Consider the following 19,922-nt stretch of genomic DNA (forward strand, 5'->3'; position numbering starts at 1 on the left):
AGAGTTTAAAAACTACTTACGAATAGTCTGAAAATGGTGCATATTAATATTTTACTATCAGTAACACAGATTGAAATCTGTCTTTTGTGAAGAGTGTTTTCTAAAAGATAAACTACCAATATTCTCTGTCAAATTTTAAAAATGAAATCCGAGACATTTTGCCCAAACTATTAGCTCTTACTGGTCTGGCTATCAAGTAAACTAGAAAATACAATAAATCCTACATTGGTCAACTGATAAATATATAATAATTTAGAATCTTTAAAATGTTTGGAAACTAATAGACATTTTCCAGAATTCCTTATATTCTGACATTGCATCTTCAACTATTATATTTTCTTTAATAGAAATAAAAAAGCATGCTGAAAAAGCTTGTGCAGCCCTCAGAGGAATGAAGAATCCAAACCCCTCCAAATTTCAGAAGGGGTACAGTTTGAACTGCACACCTTGGACCTGAATCTACGCAAAGTTTTGGTTCTGAGTCAAAAACAAAAGGGGCTTTCCCCCTCCACTTTAGTTATGGCCAAAGTGTTATGACAACAGCTATTCTAATGATATTTTGGCCCAAGATAATAGGAAACACATTAGAAAGTCACTCAAGATTGTAATGAATTGTGGAAATGTTGCGATTGTTACTATTTTTCACAGAAATCTTTTTTTCCACATTTTTAGAACAAAATCCAAACAAAAAAACTGTGATTCAGCCTCAATCCAAACCCTAATCTAATCGGTACCTTTAGTCACATTTGACTATTTCTGACCATATACATTTTACAAAATTGATCCCAAGATGGGTATTTTCTACAGCATACCATAGATCTCAATAGGTCAAAAATAAGTTAGTTAGGCACAAGTAAACGTATAGATTCATCAAGATCTCCTCTGCCACTGATGCTATTTTTGAACGACTCTCCAGCACTGAGGAATCAATGCTAATTTGTAAGGTGTTTCACTTGTTTGACTAAAAGCCATCAATGTACTCTCGTTATGATGCTTACTGTCTTACAATATATATATATATATCAATAGACTTATGAGTTACAATTAGCTCTCCTACTTAGGTGATCTGCGAATCGTCTAGACAAAGTCATCTTTACTCTAGCACTATATTTCAGATGACCTCAATAACCAGAATACACATTCTCAGCTAAAGATCTACTTCTCTCTCATCTTTGGCCCTGTGAAGTCCAGCCCAGTTCACATCTTTGGCTCTGACACATCCCACCATGCACCATTCTCCTAACACCAATTTCTGCGTCTGTATTCTGCTGGATAACAGAGCTGTCCTAAGTGGCAGGTAATACAGAATTAAAGCAGAGTCCCCATGTTCCAGCCCCATAATTACAGAGAGCACCAATGCAACTGAGAGCAGTATCAGGCACCAGGGAGCACAGGCAATTGCTGCCCGCCACCCACCTACTATCTAAGCAGAATGCAATGAAGAGTCCATGGCATCCTCAGATCACATAATGTGACAGATACGAGGGGGAAAGATGGTAGCTAGGAGATGTCCCATGGAACACACTATCACCTGAGACTTATATACACTTCTACCCCAATATAACGCGACCAGATATAACATGAATTCGGCTATAATGTGGTAGAGCAGCACTCCGGGGGGGTGGGGGGGAGGAAGCCAGGGCTGCACGCTCCGGCATATCAACGCAAGTTCTATATAACACAGTTTCACCTATAACACAGTAAGATTTTTTGGCTCCTGAGGACAGCGTTATATCAGGGTAGAAGTGTAGTTTTAAATATTTGGAATATGTGATGTGATGACAGGTCAGCTAATGACTATTGGTTCGTTTGTCTTTTTAATTCACATATTGCATAGCCTTGGGCCAGGTCTACATTACGGACTTATGCTGGCACAACTGTTACTATGCTATTGTATTCTGCTGCAGCATACCTGGAGCATGCACTGAGACACCACCCCTTCTGGAATCTCAGGGAAACGTTGCCGGAGGTCATGGAGTACCTGCACATCAAGCTGCTGACTGCCCTGCGCCATGCCAGACTGATGATGTTCTGGGATTCTCAAGAATGGAAGTCAAGTAGTCTTCCAGTGGATATGATCCTCTGATGCTTCAGGCATTTTCTATTATGAAAAACAGACAACGATGACCATTTATTAAATACATCCCAATTCATCCTAAGTAAAAGTGAAACTAACTTCTTTCATTTGGTTGAGGGAGAAGTTTGTGAATTGATGACCTGAACTGTTTTCTAGATTCACAGATTAAAGGGGCGTGGAATAAACACATGAGCTGAGTCATGAATTTCTAATCCCAGATGTGCATTAGACTCCCTCTCTGATTTCAGTCTGCCTCAGTTTGTCAGCTGATAAAAATGGGATTAATACTAATTTACTTTTCAAAGACATTTTGAATAGTTGAAAGTTTGTGGTGTTTGAGGATATGATGTACTATACAAGGGTTCATTATTTTAGTAACAGAGCTATGTTGTAACAGTGACAGAGTAAAAGTCCGGGTGGTGCAATTACCAGTAGTATTTTAAATTATGTATTTTGGCTAATAATTAGATCTCCCCAACTCCCACAGTGCACAACCACCACCTTTAAATATATACCACTAACTAAAATTAGACAGCAGCTGCTGATATCAGATAACAGATTTTACAGCTCAGGTCGACAACTTTCTAACACAGTGTCTGTTTAGACACTTCAGTAGTTCAGGCATAATATGTACCCTACCTTAAAACTGCTCAAAATACAGGGAAATGTTCTCTGGATTTAATCTCTTTCCATCTCATATCATCCACTAATTAGAAAATTAGAAAGAACAAAAAAATACAGCCACCATTTTTGTGACATATACAGGAAAATAATTCTTGCTGACTCAAGCAATTAGCCAACATCCAACCTTGCACACCAGGAAACAAAGCCATGTCTGTTTCTATTCCATTATATTAAAATAAAAAAAATTCAAAATAGAAATAGGTACAGTCGGTAGGAAAATAATATTTTCAAGCCTTCAAGATGTGAGCATCCATTCAAGATACCACTGGGGAAAGAAGAGTGACCAAGAGACTTTAGGATTACAGTGAGTATTTATCTTGGGTATTCATAAAATATTTATCACCTTCATATTTAAATACAGAGAGAAAAAAGTGTCTACTTTTGTGTCAGGATTCTTTTATCTAGTAGTATTATAACAAGTAGCATTTGAACCAGAATAAGAGTGTACATAGGACACACATACATCTTGAGTAAACATGGTTTGCCAATTAAGATTCATCGACACAATACTAGCCTGAAGTACTGTAGCTGAAGTCAAAATACCAAGCCAAGGATGCCTTCTACAGTTCTGGCCAGAAAGTAACTCTAGTAATATTAAGTATTTGAAATAGCTAAACTTCAACATACTTTACAAACATTAACTAATCCTCAAAACCTTTTTGTGAGGAAGTTAATATTATCCTCATCTGACAGGTGTGGAAGGGAGACACGGGTGTTCTACAGCCTGGGTTGCTGACTTCATTCTTTGTTCAGAGTAAGATTATGCACTTTCCAGCACAACAAAATTCTTCTGTATGTCTCCAGATTTCATTATGAAACTATCATACTTTAGGGTGGACAGAATCTTGCATGTGCTTTATAAGCCAGATTTGTAGACAATTTTTCCCACACTTTTAGCCTTGACACTGTAAGCAAGTCATTAGGAATGTTAAAAACCATCTAGACGGGAATCTTAATTGAAAGTAAATTGCAAGAGCATTTGCTACCCACCTTACCAAAGGATACTCAAGACCAAATTAAGCTTCTTCCTATGCCTCTCAAAATTTCAATACTTCAGTATAGCCACTTAAGCAAGAGACTATAAATTGAATCTTACACTTCATATTGCACATAATATTTTGTCAGCTATAAAATATTTATAAAATAATTACTTCAGTGGTAGCAATATTCACTCGAACCATTTGATGCTGATTGTATTGGTATATCTGATTTTTGAAGCATATATTTTATCAATAGAAAATGAGCACTTCAAAACACATTCTGCGAAACACTGTCACACAAATGCTAGTGTCATTCCACAGTGAAAAGCTCAGTTGAACGGTGCAGAAACAAACAGACTAAATATTCTATTTTATTACTTATATTTGTACTGCATAAAAAATATTTAAATGAATTTCAGCAATGCTGTACTGCTGAGATAATAGATTTTCCCCAAGCATTCTGAATGGTCTCAACAACACCTACTTTCTTATACTATGCAATGGTCTTCCTGGTTGCATTATATGGCTGTAACATTTGGTATGATTTAATTAACATGACTGATCAAAGGTGTGGAGAAAGTGCATAAGGATGTATTATTTATCCCTTCACATAACACAAGAACCAGAGGTCACCCAATGAAATTAATAGGCAGCAGGTTTAAAGCAAATGTAAGGAAGTACTTCACACAGCACAGTCTGTGGAACTCATTGTCAGGTGATGTTGAGAAGCCCCAAAATGCAGCTGGGTTCAAAAATGAAACAGAAAACCTCATGGAGGATAGGTCCACCAATGGCTATTAGCCCAAGATGGTAAGGGACACAACTCCATGCTCTGGGTGTCCCTAAATCTCTGAATGCCAGAAGCTGGGACTGGATGACGAGGAGATGGATCATTCAGTAAGTTAGCCTGTTCTGTTCATTTCCCCTGAGGCATCTGGTGACAGCCACTGTTGGAAGACAGAATACTGGGCTAGATGGACCACTGGTCTGACCCAGTAATGTTACACCAATTACATTAGACCAGTAAAAACCAGCAGGATCTTATTAAAGAGGACAAGACTTTTATCACATTTATTGTCAATATCATAATAAAATAAAAGATAACAGCAAACAATGTTGTTTGGCTACTTAGTCTCCATTCACACAATCATTCATACAAGTTCTGAATAGATATTATAGTTACCAGCCTAAAGTTGCTTGTGACAGAATACTGGCCAGGTACCCTGTACACAAGAGTGGAGCCGAGTCCGGGTCAGGTGCACCTGATGCTCCTGGAGGCTGGCAGCAGAACCATAGGCCATGTCTACATCTAAAATTTTGCAGCGCTGGTTGTTACAGCTGTATTAGTACAGCTGTATAGGGCCAGCGCTGCAGAGTGGCCACACTTACAGCAACCAGCGCTGCAAGTGGTGTTAGATGTGGCCACACTGCAGCGCTGTTGGGCGGCTTCAAGGGGGGTTCCGGGACCGAGAGAGCAAACCGGGAAAGGAAACCAGCTTCGCCGCGGTTTGCTCTCTCGGTCCCGGAGCCAGCCAGCAAACCGCAGGGAAGGAGACCTGCTTGCTCGGGGTTCCGGGACCGAGAGAGCAAACCGGGAACGCCGCGGTTTGCTCTCTCGGTCCCGGAGCCAGCCAGCAAACCGCGGGGAAGGAGACCTGCTTGCTCGGGGTTCCGGGACCGAGAGAGCAAACCGGGAACGCCGCGGTTTGCTCTCTCGGTCCCGGAGCCAGCCAGCAAACCGCGGGGAAGGAGACCTGCTTGCTCGGGGTTCCGGGACCGAGAGAGCAAACCGGGAACGCCGCGGTTTGCTCTCTCGGTCCCGGAGCCAGCCAGCAAACCGCGGGGAAGGAGACCTGCTTGCTCGGGGTTCCGGGACCGAGAGAGCAAACCGGGAACGCCGCGGTTTGCTCTCTCGGTCCCGGAGCCAGCCAGCAAACCGCGGGGAAGGAGACCTGCTTGCTCGGGGTTCCGGGACCGAGAGAGCAAACCGGGAACGCCGCGGTTTGCTCTCTCGGTCCCGGAGCCAGCCAGCAAACCGCGGGGAAGGAGACCTGCTTGCTCGGGGTTCCGGGACCGAGAGAGCAAACCGGGAACGCCGCGGTTTGCTCTCTCGGTCCCGGAGCCAGCCAGCAAACCACGGGGAAGGAGACCTGCTTGCTCGGGGTTCCGGGACCGAGAGAGCAAACCGCGGCGAAGCTGGTTTCCTTTCCCGGTTTGCTCTCTCGGTCCCGGAACCCCGAGCAAGCAGGTCTCCTTCCCCGCGGTTTGCTGGCTGGCTCCGGGACCGAGAGAGCAAACCGCGGCGTTCCCGGTTTGCTCTCTCGGTCCCGGAACCCCGAGCAAGCAGGTCTCCTTCCCTGCGGTTTGCTGGCTGGCTCCGGGACCGAGAGAGCAAACCGGGAAAGGAAACCAGCTTGATTACCAGAGGCTTCCTCCTTCCACGGAGGTCAAGAAAAGCGCTGGTGAGTGTCTACATTGCATTACCAGCGCTGGATCACCAGCGCTGGATCCTCTACACCCGAGACAAAACGGGAGTACGGCCAGCGCTGCAAACAGGGAGTTGCAGCGCTGGTGATGCCCTGCAGATGTGGACACTCTCAAAGTTGCAGCGCTGTAACTCCCTCACCAGCGCTGCAACTTTCTGATGTAGACAAGCCCATAGACTCAAAGTCCTCAGTCTTCAGAGTCCAGTTTTATAGGGATTTTTCCCTATGTTAGTTCATGGGAGTTGTTTCATTCTGCTGTTGCTAGATCAATCAGCAGGTGGCTGGCTCCATTCTGTCAGATGTTTGTTAGGTGCGTGGGGTGGATTCCAGTTTGTCCTCCGGGGGTCATCTGGTTGATCCCATTTGACATCTTCTTCGGCTGACACTGAATTTTTCAAGCTGGTAACTCCCTAACCATTCATTCATCATTTAAATTAGGTACTCATTCACATACACTATCTTTTGGGGTGTGAGACTCCCTGTCTTTAGATAAAAATGAATTTACAGAAGTGGGGGTCTCTATTTGTATACTATAATAGCCACTGTTTTGGCTTACCGCGGTGGTTACAAAGTAGTAATTACAGTTTTGCCTGAGGTATAGGGTCAATTGACGGTTTGCACGCTGAGTCAATTAACCAATTAGCAGCTTACAGAGTCAATTGACAGCTCGGGCGCTGAGTCAATTGACTACTTTAGCAGTTTACAGCGGCTATTACAAATTAAAGTAGCGACTACAAAGTTTCACTTAGAGAACAGGCGCTTAGAGTCAATTGATGTTTAACAAGTTTTATACAAAGTATCTCTTGTGAGCAGGCTTCACACAGACACAGCTATTTCTAACAATAAATCATCCCAAATTTACTTCTAACATAAACCTTAAGTTATAAAGTATTAATTAACAATAGATCAATAAATCATTTCTCACATAAACCATGTTTAATACAAACCTTTTTTTAATATCCCTACAGTAAGGCCATTCTTATATTCTTATGACTATTTTATGTGGAAACTGCCACTTTTGGCAACATACCCAGACCTGAAAAAAAAAATATGAAAAGGCATAAACATCTTTTCATGAACGATGAGCCCTTCATAGTTAGACTACAGAGACTAACACATTAAACCAACTACAGAGAAAGGAACTGTGACAGCTGAAATGCTTTAACATATCATTTTAATTAAAGTTGCATCAGGTTAACTTGGTATAAAATGTGTGAGTGACAATGTCAAACTGTTTAAACTGAGATTTAACATATTCTGGCCTGTCCACATTTTGTTTAGACAAGGTTTGTCCTGATCCATATTGAATGGTCACTGAATGGTCTGTGAAGAGTTATCCTCAATATAGAACCATATTTCCTAGGCAGGGTTTAAACCTAGCTGTGTTCAAACTGGGTTATAAACACTGTTCATTGGGCTCTGAATAGGTAACTAAACTATGTTTAAAAACAGGTTTAAAACTATGCTTTAGTCCAGTTAGAAACTTATGCTAGAAATTTTTAACTCAGTTCAGCCAACGCTGAAGACATCCAGTGATCACTAGAGTTGACCTGACAAGAGAAATTTTTACCACCATCTCATCTAGGCAAACAGTAGACAAAAATGGTAGAAACAGCTGTGACTGATTGCACTAGCACTTCCATCAGTCCTAGAGCAATGGTGGGACAATTTTCTGATACTCTCAGGGCAGAAACAGACTAGCTGCCAAACAGTGATATAACCCAATTTTAACTGTTTTTAAGCCATATTTAAATTCAGTTGTTAAATATGGTTAAACTTTGCACAGTCTTGGCCAAGTGTGTTAAAATTGAATTAAACTGAACTGCTTAAAAAGCCATATATACACTAGTTCAAAAAACTAAGTTTGAGACCAAGTGCAAATAGGTCCTTAGTTTAAGGACACTGACAGGTTGGATCACAGAAACCCTCTTGGGAGTTGCCACCCGACGTACCAAGACTACCTCTGCTCCTGCCTTCTGACAGCTCGGGAATCCAGCACCCTGTCCTGCTGAGCCAGACACTCCCATCTGCTCCAACGAAGACCGAGCGTCTGAATTATCTGCCCCAAAGCTGCAGGTTTACCTAAAGGTAGCTAACAGAAGCGTTCCTGTCTTTAAACACTCAGATGCCCAACTCCCAATGGGGTCTAAACCCAAATAAATCCGCTTAATATATACAAAACTTATACAGGGTAAACTCATAAATTGTTCGCCCTCTAACACTGATAGCGAGATATGCACAGTTGTTTGCTCCCCCAGATATTAATACAGACTGAGTTAATTAATAAGTAAATAGTGATTTTATTAAATACAGAAAGTAGGATTTAAGTGGTTCCAAGTAGTAACAGACAGCACAAAGTAAGTCACCAAGCAAAATAAAATAAAATGTGCAAATCTATGTCTAATCAAACTGAATACAGATAATCTCACCCTCAGAGATGTTTCAGTAAGTTTTTTCCTCAGACTGGACACCTTCCAGGCCTGGGCACAATTCTTTCCCCTAGTACAGCTCTTTTTCCAGCTCAGATGGTAACTAGGGGATTCTTCATGATGGCTCATCCACTGTTCTGTTCCACTCATTTACATATCTTTTGCATAAGGTGGGAATACTTTGTCCCTCTGGGTTTCTACCCACTCCACTGGAAAAGCACCAGGGTAAAGATGGATTCCAGTTCATGTGACATGATCACGTCACTGTAAGATCCCAGGCCTTCATTCCTCCCAGCCTGACTCACAGAAAGGCTTGCATGCAAACAGAGCCACTCAGTTAATTGTCCTGGTTGATGGGAGTCATTAAGATTCCAAATCACCATTAATGGCCCACACTTTGGATAATTACAATAGGCCCTCAGAGTTATATTTCATATTTCTAGTTTCAGACAAAAGAGTGATACCTTTACACAAATAGGATGACCACACTCAGAAGACAATAAGCCTTGTAATGATACCTTACAAGAGACCTTTTGCATGAAACATATTCCAGTTACATTATATTCATCCATTAGCATATTTTTATAAAATCATATAGACTGCAACGTCAGACACTAATATGCAAGTTCCTCTAAAAGAACATACAGAATCAGACAAGGGATCCATTAAGTCCCGTGTTCTGTATGCTACACTACCCACAACCGCCCCCCCCCCCAAAGCTTCTTCCTAACCTCCAATAGGTAAAGAGGTTGGTTTGTGCCTCTGAAGCTTAACTGCTCAGACTCTTTCCAAAATCTTGGTGTCTACTATATTTTTTAATATTCAATTCTGGATAGTCTTCTCATCTACATAAATGGATAATTCTTTTTTGTATGATGCAAAGCTCTGGCCTCTCACTCCTCACCTCGCTCCAAGTACTCTGTTCTGACAGGCCTCTTCTACACTATTTTTTCCCTTTTTTTAGTCTCTAATAATGCTTCATTATTTGGAGAGTTCCATCACTGAAATTAATATCCATTAAAGCAGAAACATCACCAAGTCAAAAGTTTGTTCTTCTGCCACATTTGATGCATACTATTAGTGAAAGCCACCTCTGACATTCCATACTACTTGTTTGGGATCAATAAGACAAGCATAAGAGGTGAAATGTCTTTAAAATCATCATGATATGTGTAAGCAATACAGTCTGCCATAAAGGCAATGTACAGAGCTCAGTTGCTGGAAAGGAAGTTCAATTCTGTAGTAATGCCACAGTAAGTCTATACTCTTAACTTCAAAAGAGTAGACAGAACGTTGTCTGAAGCACTTTCTTCAAAGGTCAAGAGAAAGTGCTCATTGACGGGCAGTAGCTAGCTGGGAAGGGATCCTCTAAAAGTCTCCAAATCTGGAGGGGTGAGTCTGCACACGCTTACAGCAGCTCTCTACCTGTCTTCAATGTAAATTAAACAGCAGGGAATCAAAACAATAGAAGCCCCATTTCCATACGAATCAGCAGGCGGGTGGGAAGTCAACAGGAAGGGAGGACAGCAGGAAGCCTTTCTGCCTCTTCCAACAAGGTTAATGAACTTTGGGAGAGATAAGCAGAAACAAAAAGCTTTGTGAGAGTCAAAGGGCTCTTGGAATCACAGAACATTGCATCCCTCATCCAAGGAGGCTGAAGTCTCTGGGCACTGAATACAAGTGAGAAATCTTCTTAGGCAAAGACTGTAACTTGCTGAAATTAAGTTTTAGTCTCAAAAGCGTGTTTTTTACTTTTGTTTGTTTGTAACCATCTCTTTCTTTACTCAGTGTACTCGGTACCATTTAAATCTATGACTTCAATAAACTTGTTTTATTTTTACTATAAACCAATTCAATGCTGTGAATGAAATAAGTGTTCTTCACAATCTAATTAAATTAATGAGCTGCAGTATATTCTCTCTTTAAAGGAGCAATGAACTTAAGGTTCTGTAAGTTTGCAGGGAGAAGGTTGAACACTGCAAGGCAGACACTTTTGGAGAAATTCAGGACTCTGTGTTGGGGGGGTTGTTGGAGTTACACTGCAAAAAACAAAACAAACAAAAACAAAAACAAAAAACCTAAGTAACAGAAGCCAGGGTGTGGCCTGTATGCTTGCAGGTTGGCTGTTGGTGTCAGGGTTGTCAGCCACAGCAGTACAGCACTGAAGGCACCCAGAATTGCAGGACAGGCAGTGACAACCCCTTTTTGGCCTGGGTTGAACCCCAAGGCATCCAAAACTCATTTGAAGTCCCAACCAAATTCTGATGGTGTACAAAAAGTAAAAGAATTCCGCTCAACCTCTCTCCGCTGCATTGGCTCTGCAGGACTAAAAAAGAATAAAAGAAATGGTAAAATGTGCATTTTTACCAGTAAGTTAACAGATATAACTCAATACATACAGGGAGAAAATCTGATGTCTAAGATGTTGCTATTTTTATACAGTATCTTTACAGATCAAAAGTGACATTGATTTTAGTTGCACTTTCAGACTTATTTGGAAGTGAATTAAGCTACCCCTTTCCATAATTTTTTCTGCTCCCTATTGTATTAAATGCAGGATGTAGACACATTCAAGATGTACCATAAGTAAATTTGCAAGATGCTGATGAAAACGAACAAACAAGGATTACTGCTATAAATGATGTTAAGACAGAACAGATAATATTTATTGCATACGGAAATAGCTAACTACTCCAACAGTCTTTTATACGCAACACACTGCTGCAATGTTAGTCCTTAGCTGTTTGTATGTTTCCATATCTCAGTTTGCCAACTCACAACTCAGTTAACCCTGTTTACAGATCAATGACTGGCAGCAGCATGTGATGGATATGCAAATTTTGGGTGATATTTATTCCACTGTTCCAAGTTCTTTATTCTTCCTGAAAAAACAGAAATCTGAATCACACACAAAAGTACCAAATACTAATCCCTTACCTGAAAAACAAAGGAAAGCCTAAATGCCTGTTGTTGAGGAATGGGAAATATTTTAATAATGAATGAGACGATTGAGATCAATGGAGCAGAAATGAAAATGTATGTTTAAGCAGGTAAAATTGTTTTACATCTGATTCTATTAATCCAGAGCTATATAGCAGTCCTTCTGCCAAAAAATGATACCTTGTCAAAAGATGATATTGTCCAAAAAGAAGCAGCAATTCTGTAAGTAAAACAAGATCAAGTCACCAAGCTACAAGCCATTAAGACTTCTCTCTCCTTTGTATCTGATCTACAATACTGATTCATTTTTATCAATTCATTTGTTTTTTCATTACCTAACCTATTATGAAGTTGCAACCATATCAATCTGAATGGTGTTCAAAATCATGCTCACTGATGCTGAGCTGGCTGGACAGCCATTTTTCACCATTTTGAAGCAATGAATTGTGAGAACTTAATCTACCAACAAATGTAGGGTGGAAATCTGGATCTTCAATTTTAAATCCTAAAAGGCATATAATTAGGATTATGTTCCATGAGCAATATTTCAGCCTTCTTGTGATATGGGTTCAACCTGTGTCTCTGGATCAGTCATGATGCCTAGTAAAGATCCCATACCTTCTCAAATAATTTTCCAATTTGTCCTTATGTCAGGGGTTCTCAAACTGGGGATCAGGACCCCTGAAGGAGTCACAAGTTTATTACATGGGGGGTTGTGAGCGGTCAGCCTTGACCCCAAACCCTGCTTTGCCTCCAGGATTTATAATGGTGTTAAATATATAGACAAGTGTTTTTAATTTATAAGGATGTCACCCTCAGAGGCTTGCTATGTGAAAGGGGTCACCCGTACAATAGTGAGAGAACCAATGCCTTCCTTATGTGTTTCCATTAATTTATTTTGTGTGTGGAAATCAGGTTTGGAGACTGAGTCAGCAATGTCAGTCTCTAGCTAGTAAATCCCTCCAAAGCCTCCTTTAACTGCTTTTGTAAATTTATAGCCTCTCTGTGAAGCAGTTATGTAAAAATATGCTATATTATTGAGTGCTCACATATCAGAAGCTTAGAATGACTGAACTTCAGATGTTTTCCTCTACTTCCACTTTAGTTTCAACACATGAAAAAATGGAACAGACCTCCTTCCTGTGCTTTCCTCAGCATTCCTAGACGTTGTCTTTTGCAATATAGCTAGCATTCTGCTTTCTTTTCAAATGTAAAATTAATAGCATTAAGTAGGATTTTATTCTTCCCCTTACATGTACTTGTAACCAATATCTGGTCATTTCTCACGTTCAACCAATCCTCTTGCCCTAGTATCTAATACAATTATTTTTGTTCTTCCTTTGATTTTCTCCATTTCTTCTAAAAGTGTACCTGAAAAGAATGCATCAAGAGTGAAGTGCTTTGGTCATTTTTAAAAAAACTGTTCATTTTGTGCTATATCAAAGACAATATTAGCATAAAAGAAAGCTGCAACTCTGTCTCTCAAGTTCATGTCTTTGTCCTCCAGCAGTTTAAAAGCTGCCGAGAGGCCTGGAACAAAGACTTAAATGATCACTGCAGCTACATCTGATCCATTTTAATGGTGGATCAAACTTGTTACCCGTTTGTTCTTCCCTTCAATAAGTTTTATCCACTGGCACATTAGATCATGAAGAATTCAAAGAAATTATTTCCTGTACTCTTCAGAGGAGTATTTTTTTTTTTAACCCTGACCATATTTACTTTGCACTTCAGTTCATCCAATTGCTTTTTTCCTACCCCTTTAGACTTGTGGAGTCAGAAAAGAATATCATATATTGTCTTAGGCAATTACTTTAGGTAATTACATATATTTATATTAATTAGCAGCTTTCAAATTTCCTACATTAGAATGGAATAGCAAATTCTAGTGACTTCTCATGTTTTCAAATGCCCTGGCTACCTCTAGAATTTTCTAGGTTTCAATAAACCAAGCCCTCTGCCCTCAATCAAAAAGAGATCACTTCACTCAGTACTCACACTGCTCTGCCTAATTAGTGGGCTCCAAGTTCCCTTTCCCTCTACGTTTCTAGATAATTCTATAACTTGTTTCCTAATAAGCCCCAAAACCTTGATGCGCTCATCAAATCTCCCTTCAACTTTTTAGAATAGCATAAGTTTTTATTTATAGAAAAAGTAATTCTAAACTTCTCAAATAAAAAAGCTTTTCCAATATATCTTAATTTCATGTACATACTTCAGAATGATATAAAAAGAAAGCTATTTGTTTTAATTTAACAACTATGTGTGGGGTTTTTTTTTCTGGAAATCTAACAAAAAATTATAGGCTTTTTTTTTTAAATGGACCTTGTAACTACTGAAACCATATCCAATTCTCTAAAGCTCAAAGGAGGCTCAGACGGACTGCTAGATCATATTCTCTTCATTAAAGCAGCAGCTAGGACAGTGCTTAGTATTTAGTAAAGAGTGTCTCTCCATAATTATAGTGTAAAAAATGCAGATTATAGTCTCAAATATAGATTGAAAATAATCTGGAATCTATTTTAAATATCAAAGTAACTAACAATTTGAGATCCTATAAAATGTATGTTAATTTAACTTAGCGTTACAGGTAACGGTATTTAAAATAAACATCCCTTAATAAAATCCACCATTAAAAGACAAGAGACGGCTTCTGACTGAAAGCCTATATTTAAGGATGAGTTCTTAACTGAAACCAAGTTTCTAAGCTGGACTTCACTCCTAAACTGAAACAAACTCCCAAGACTGGAGCAAGCTCCTGAGCTAAATTTAACTACCAGGCTGAAGTAAGATCCCAGGGCTGGAGACCAGTTTTTTAGTCCCTTCGCTCTACCCTTTATTGGTTTTTACCAATCAGCCCTTTCCATACAATTTCAATGGGAAGCTGCAGCACTGCCACCTAACGGATAGTACTGTAAAAATTGTATAAGTTTACAAGCCCATTCCCATGACCAATAACAGAATTCAGCAACCAGCAACAAATACATTGTTAATTCTTTCACTGATCTACTGTGCCCTGGGTTTCCACATTCTGTGACTCAATTCTTCACAGGGAGATTTCCCCTTGATTTTGGAAGAGCTAGTCTACACTAGAAGTGCTACACTTGTGCAGCTGTGCCACTGTAGCACACCTGGTGAAGATGCTCTATGAAGATGGGAGAGAGCTCTCCTGTCAGCATAATAAATGCATCCCCATGAGAGGCAGTAGCTATGTCGGCAGGAGAAGCTCTTCCATCAACATAGCACTGTCCACACTGGTGCTTTCATCAGTGTCACTTCTGTCTCTCAGAGTTTTTTTCACACTCCTAAGCAATGCAAGTTATACTGACAAAAGTGCTAGTGTAGACATCACCTTATTCATACTCCTGAGTAACGTAAGTTATACTAAAGTAAATGACAGTATAGACCTGGCCTTAACCCAATCAATGGTGGGCAACCTGCAGCCCACAGGCTGCACACAGCCCATCAGGATAATCCGCTGGTGGGCCGCAAGATGGTTTGTTTACATCATCAACTGTCTGCAGGCATGGCCGCCCGCAGCTTTTGGTGACCGTGGTTCGCCGGTCCCAGACAATGGGAGCTGCAGGAAGTGGCGGACAGTGGATTGAAAAATACTATTTCTTTTATCACTTTTACAGTGCAAATGTTTGTAATAAATAATATAAAGTGAGCACTGTACACTTTGTATTCTGTGTTGTAATAAAAATCAGTATATTTGAAAATGCAGAAAAACATCAAAAAATAAATAAATCCATTTAATAAATTTCAACTAGTATTCTATTATTTAACAGTGCAATTAATCACGATTAATTTTGTTAAGTTAATCGTGAGTTAACTGAGTAATCGACAGTCCTAAAAAAAGCAATAATTTCATCTTGATAACAATTCTGACTGACTTGTGTGACAATGACCACCTTGCAATCTGTAATGCCCATTAAGCTTGCAGATCCTTAACTTAAATTAGTAATAAAGAAATTCACGTTGTATATTTCTTTGATTTATGAGAAAACTGTAACCCTGAAGGATTTAGGAATCATCTAATAATGCAAGTACAGTCCTAAAATAATGTACTCTCAACCAAGAAGTCACCCAGTAGAACACTGTACATTCTTTTCTCATAAACACCAAACGTAATCAGTTCTCTGATATTCCAGTGAAGCTGAAGGGGAAAAACAACATACTTTTAGTGATCTTAAATATGAAGCACAGACATTTAATCTTAGCACACGTAATCTAAGCATATTTCTTGTAATCTATGGAGCATAGAAAGTCTTCAGAAAAGTCTACTTTAAGTGTAAGTATTTTCCAAGCCATATCTAAATTACTTTTACAGATCAGTTAAGAGGTCAGATTCAACAACTAATCTGAAACAATACTATTATTTAGGCATTACAAAACACAGTATTCCCAGAAACTGCCTAGTGGCAAAGAAGTGAGTTGTTCAGAGGTTTGATTTACTAGAGTAAATAAATGGAAAATATTCCATTACACTAGGAATGTTTACTTGTTATAGTGTAAACCAGCGGGGATCCACGAGCCCTTTCAGGGGGGCCACAGAGCCCCATAACTGAAATCCAGTGCTCCGAGCCCCAGCGCTCAAGCCGGGAGTGATGTGGGGCTGAAGCCGGTGGTCCTCCTCTGCCCGGAAGCCAGGAGCAGTGCGTGGTTGAAACTGGTGGCCCCCCACCCCTCAGCCGGGCGTGGATGCCAGCACCCCCTCAAGCCCCTGAAGCACTGTGGGGCTGAAGCCAGGAAACCTCCCCACTCAAGCCAGGAGCGAGGAGACTGAAGCCAGGATCCCCAGCGCCTCCACCCCACCCCCGAAGCTGGAAGTCACGCTGGGAGCCCCCCATCCATATACAGTACTTAGCTACTCCCCTCCCTGCACCCTTAGCTACTTCCTTGCCCGCACCCTCTCTGCACCCTGAGCAGTTTTCAAACTTTTGGAACTGAGTCCCCTTTTTGATTTTTTTGGTTACGGTCCCCCACAGCCAGACAGGCTAGGTGGCCTCCTGAGTCAGGGGGTGGAGGTGGGGCTCCCTCCCTGGACCCCACTGTGAGGAGCTGGCTCAAGCCCCACCAGCTCTTGCCCCCAGCCCCCAAATAGAAGTAAAATTATGCCTATGCTTAAGGGTCCCTCTTCTTCCCCGCTGGGCCCTGGCGTTTTTATAGGATGTTGAGGGGGCCTCAGCAAGAAAAAGGCTGAGAACCCCTGGTGTAAACCACACACACACCAGGTATGCCTTGAGTGCTCAAACAGAGGTAGCTGATGATTTAATTTAGTTTTAGAGCAGAGGCTGTCAAACATTCAGGACCCTCAGACTAGTATCCAATTTATGGCCCCATTTCTATTATCATTTGTGGTCACAATCCAAGGTAGCACATAGGTGGGATCAGGGCAAGAAACTGGCTGTTTTTACATGAAGGTTGGTGAACGGGGAGGCAAGGTTCTGCTGGCTGGGATCTGTTTTGAAGCTGGTGTTAGGGGTGAAGAGATGAGGGAATACTGCCTGGCAGCTGAGCCAGATGTGTGGCTGCTGGAAAGAGATGGGACTTAAGGGGAAAGATGCTGTTCAATTCCTCCCCTAAGCTTCGCCACTGCCCAAATCATGCTCTGCTCCAGGAAAGTTCTGCTTAAAAAGATTAGGCACTGGCTAATCACTGTAGGCAATGGGGGCAGCTGATTCCAAATGTGATATTATATGCATAAAACTATCTCAGCTCCATTGCTGCTTTGGTTACATACGTCTGAAAAACTGACTATCTTCCATAAACTGTATGCCAACAACAAAACATGAGAAGACAAGAAGGAAACTAGCTCAGAAAATAGAATTAGAAAGCACCGAATTTAAACACAAGAATATTACTATTTTTGGTTTGTTGCGTAACAGAGCAGAGCCCCAAAATGACTAAGTTCTTAGTCAAACGTCTGGGCTATATTCCTAGGCGAAGATATATCATTTCTTCTCACACCCCTCAATACTGCAGCAACCTCGTAAGGACAGTTTGTTACAGCTATGCATTTTACAGGGATTGTAGAAACAAGTGACCAGGAAAGAAAGGTTGCCAAGATATTAAAGTTTTTATAAATAAGTACTACATGGAAGTGGCAACCTCATTCCACTCCATGAAATCTGAACATAGCTCAAGTTAAATCCTCTTTCATCACGGATTAAGTAGGCCAAAAAAAGGGTCTTTAACATTTCATCCCAATCATGTCTACTATCCATTCAGTAGTCATCTGCACCCAATTATAGCCTTGTAAACATGACTGGCATGTGACCTGGCTGCAGATGTAATCATGTAATCTCACCTCTAATTCTTTGAACAGGCTCTGCAACCAAGACTGGCTCAACTTCAAACTTGCCTGCAGTGCAACTATTAATTAGGTAGACTGTTTAAGTGATCTGGCTACATTGGCAATGGGAAAAAATATAAAGAAGTTTTGTATGTGACATTTTCATTTATTTAACCACTCTAACGATTACATTGGTGTAACCCAGGGGTCAGCAACCTTTCAGAAGTGGTGTGCCGAGTCTTCATTTATTCACTCTAATTTAAGGTTTCGTGTGCCAGTCATACATTTTAATGTTTTTTAGAAGGTCTCTCTCTATAAGTCTATATATTATATAATTAAACTAGTGTTGTATTGTAAAATAAACAAGGTTTTCAAAATGTGTAAGAAGCTTAATTTAAAATTAAATTAAAATGTTGATCTTACGCCACCGGCGCGCTCAGCCTGCTGCTGGTCTGTGGTTCTGTTCCTCTCGGCCGGCAGTGGACTCAGTGAGGCCTGCAGCCGGGACCCCAGCTGGGAAGGGTCTGGCAGTCAGAACCCCAGACCAGCAGCAGGCTGTGCGGGGCCAGCAGCCGGGACCCCAGACCGGCAGTGGGTTGAGCGGCTCAGTCTACTGCTGCTCAGGGGTTCCATCCTCCGGCTCCTGCCAGCCAGGATCCCAGCTGCCGGACCCGCTCAGCCCGGTGCCGGTCTGGGGTCCCAGCCCTGCCTACATACAGTGGGTACCTACCTTCTCCCTGGGTCTGGCCCATTTTCTTCTCTCTCTGCACTGAGCTGAGCGTAGGAGTGGACGGAGCACAGGGCTGGGGGTGAAGGGTCTGACCAGGAGCTAGAATGAAGGAGGGTTGGGGCAGGAGGGTTGGGTGTGGGGGCACTCACCTGGGCAGCTCCCATTTGGTGTGAGGGGTGCAGGTAGGAATGTGAGTGGTGGTGCAGGGGCTCCCGTTTGGTGCTCAGGGTGGAGGTGCGGATGGGTAGGGTGCATGGGATGTAAGGGGGCTGGGGATGTGGGGGGTGCGAGAGTCAGGGCAGAGGGCTGGGGGCATGTGAGGGGGGTGCAGGTGTCAGGGTAGGGGGGCTGGGTATTTGTGGGGGTGCCTGTCAGGGCTGGTGTCATGGGGGGGGTGAAAGAGTCAACAGAGGGCTGGGTGGTACAGGGATCAAGGCAAGGGCCTGAGGGTGTGTGGAGGCGCAGGGCTCAGGGCAGAGGGCTGAGTGACTGCCCCCCCAGAGCCCCCAACTCCCCCACTTCTTGTCCTGACTACCCTGTCCTGGGACCCTTGCCCCTTATCCCCTGCCTGCCCCCCTAGGACCCTACCCCCTACCTGTCCTCTGATTGCCCCAACACTTATCCACACCCCTGCACCCAGATAGACCCCCTGCCTATCTAACTTCTCCCCACCCCGACAGGAGCCCCAGAACTCTGGACCCATCTAACCCCCCCTCCCCGCTCCCTGCCTGCCCCAATCCCTCTCCACACCCCTGCCTCCTGACAGGACCCCCCAGAACTCCCGACTCATCCAACCCCCGCCCCAGCTCCTTGTCTCCTGACCACCGCCTCCAGAGAACCCCCCCCCCAGGACCCTCCTTGCTCCCTATCCCCTGACCCCTATCCACCCCCCAAACAGACCCTGGGACTCTTATGCCCCATCCAACCCCCCTGCTCCCCGACTGCCCCCTCCACAGACCCCCATCCCTAACCACCCCCTGGGATCCCACCCACCCTGCTCCCTGTCCCTTGACTGCCCCCACCCCTTACCCAACCCCCACCCCCAGCCGGCCCCGAACCTGGCCCTCTTACCATGAGGCTCCCCGCTCATCCGGAGCCCTGCCGCTGCTGCCTCCATGCGCATAGCCCTGCCCTGCCCTGCCCCTCAGAGAGCTGCGTGCGCAGCAGCAGGGCTCCAGATGAACTGGGAGCATTCTTTCCCTCCCCACAGAGCCAAACGCTGCCCTGCAGGAGCGCCTAGCCCCAGCCCCTAGAGCGCTGCACGCGCAGCAACAGGGCTCTAGCAGAAGGCGGGGGAG

At 42.6% G+C, this 19,922-nt stretch overlaps 1 protein-coding gene across 8 annotated transcripts in view; it reads right to left on the reverse strand.

Moving 5' to 3' along the window:
- TAB3 (TGF-beta activated kinase 1 (MAP3K7) binding protein 3) overlaps positions 1-19,922 on the reverse strand; it is a 71,788-nt gene that overhangs the window by 25,887 nt on the left and 25,979 nt on the right. For 5 of the 8 annotated variants that reach the window (XM_030575435.1, XM_030575429.1, XM_030575418.1 and 2 more), the window contains exon 2: positions 1,913-2,101. In XM_030575435.1, the coding sequence (XP_030431295.1) occupies positions 1,913-2,014 (102 nt within the window). In that variant the 5' untranslated portion in view covers positions 2,015-2,101. Of the gene's footprint in view, positions 1-1,912; positions 2,102-7,174; positions 7,264-17,909; positions 17,992-19,922 lie in introns of those variants that run through there. The other 3 variants (XM_030575400.1, XM_030575409.1, XM_030575425.1) reach the window with 3 other exon arrangements.

This window comes from Gopherus evgoodei, chromosome 1, assembly GCF_007399415.2.
Source record: "Gopherus evgoodei ecotype Sinaloan lineage chromosome 1, rGopEvg1_v1.p, whole genome shotgun sequence".
NCBI lineage: Eukaryota > Metazoa > Chordata > Testudines > Testudinidae > Gopherus > Gopherus evgoodei.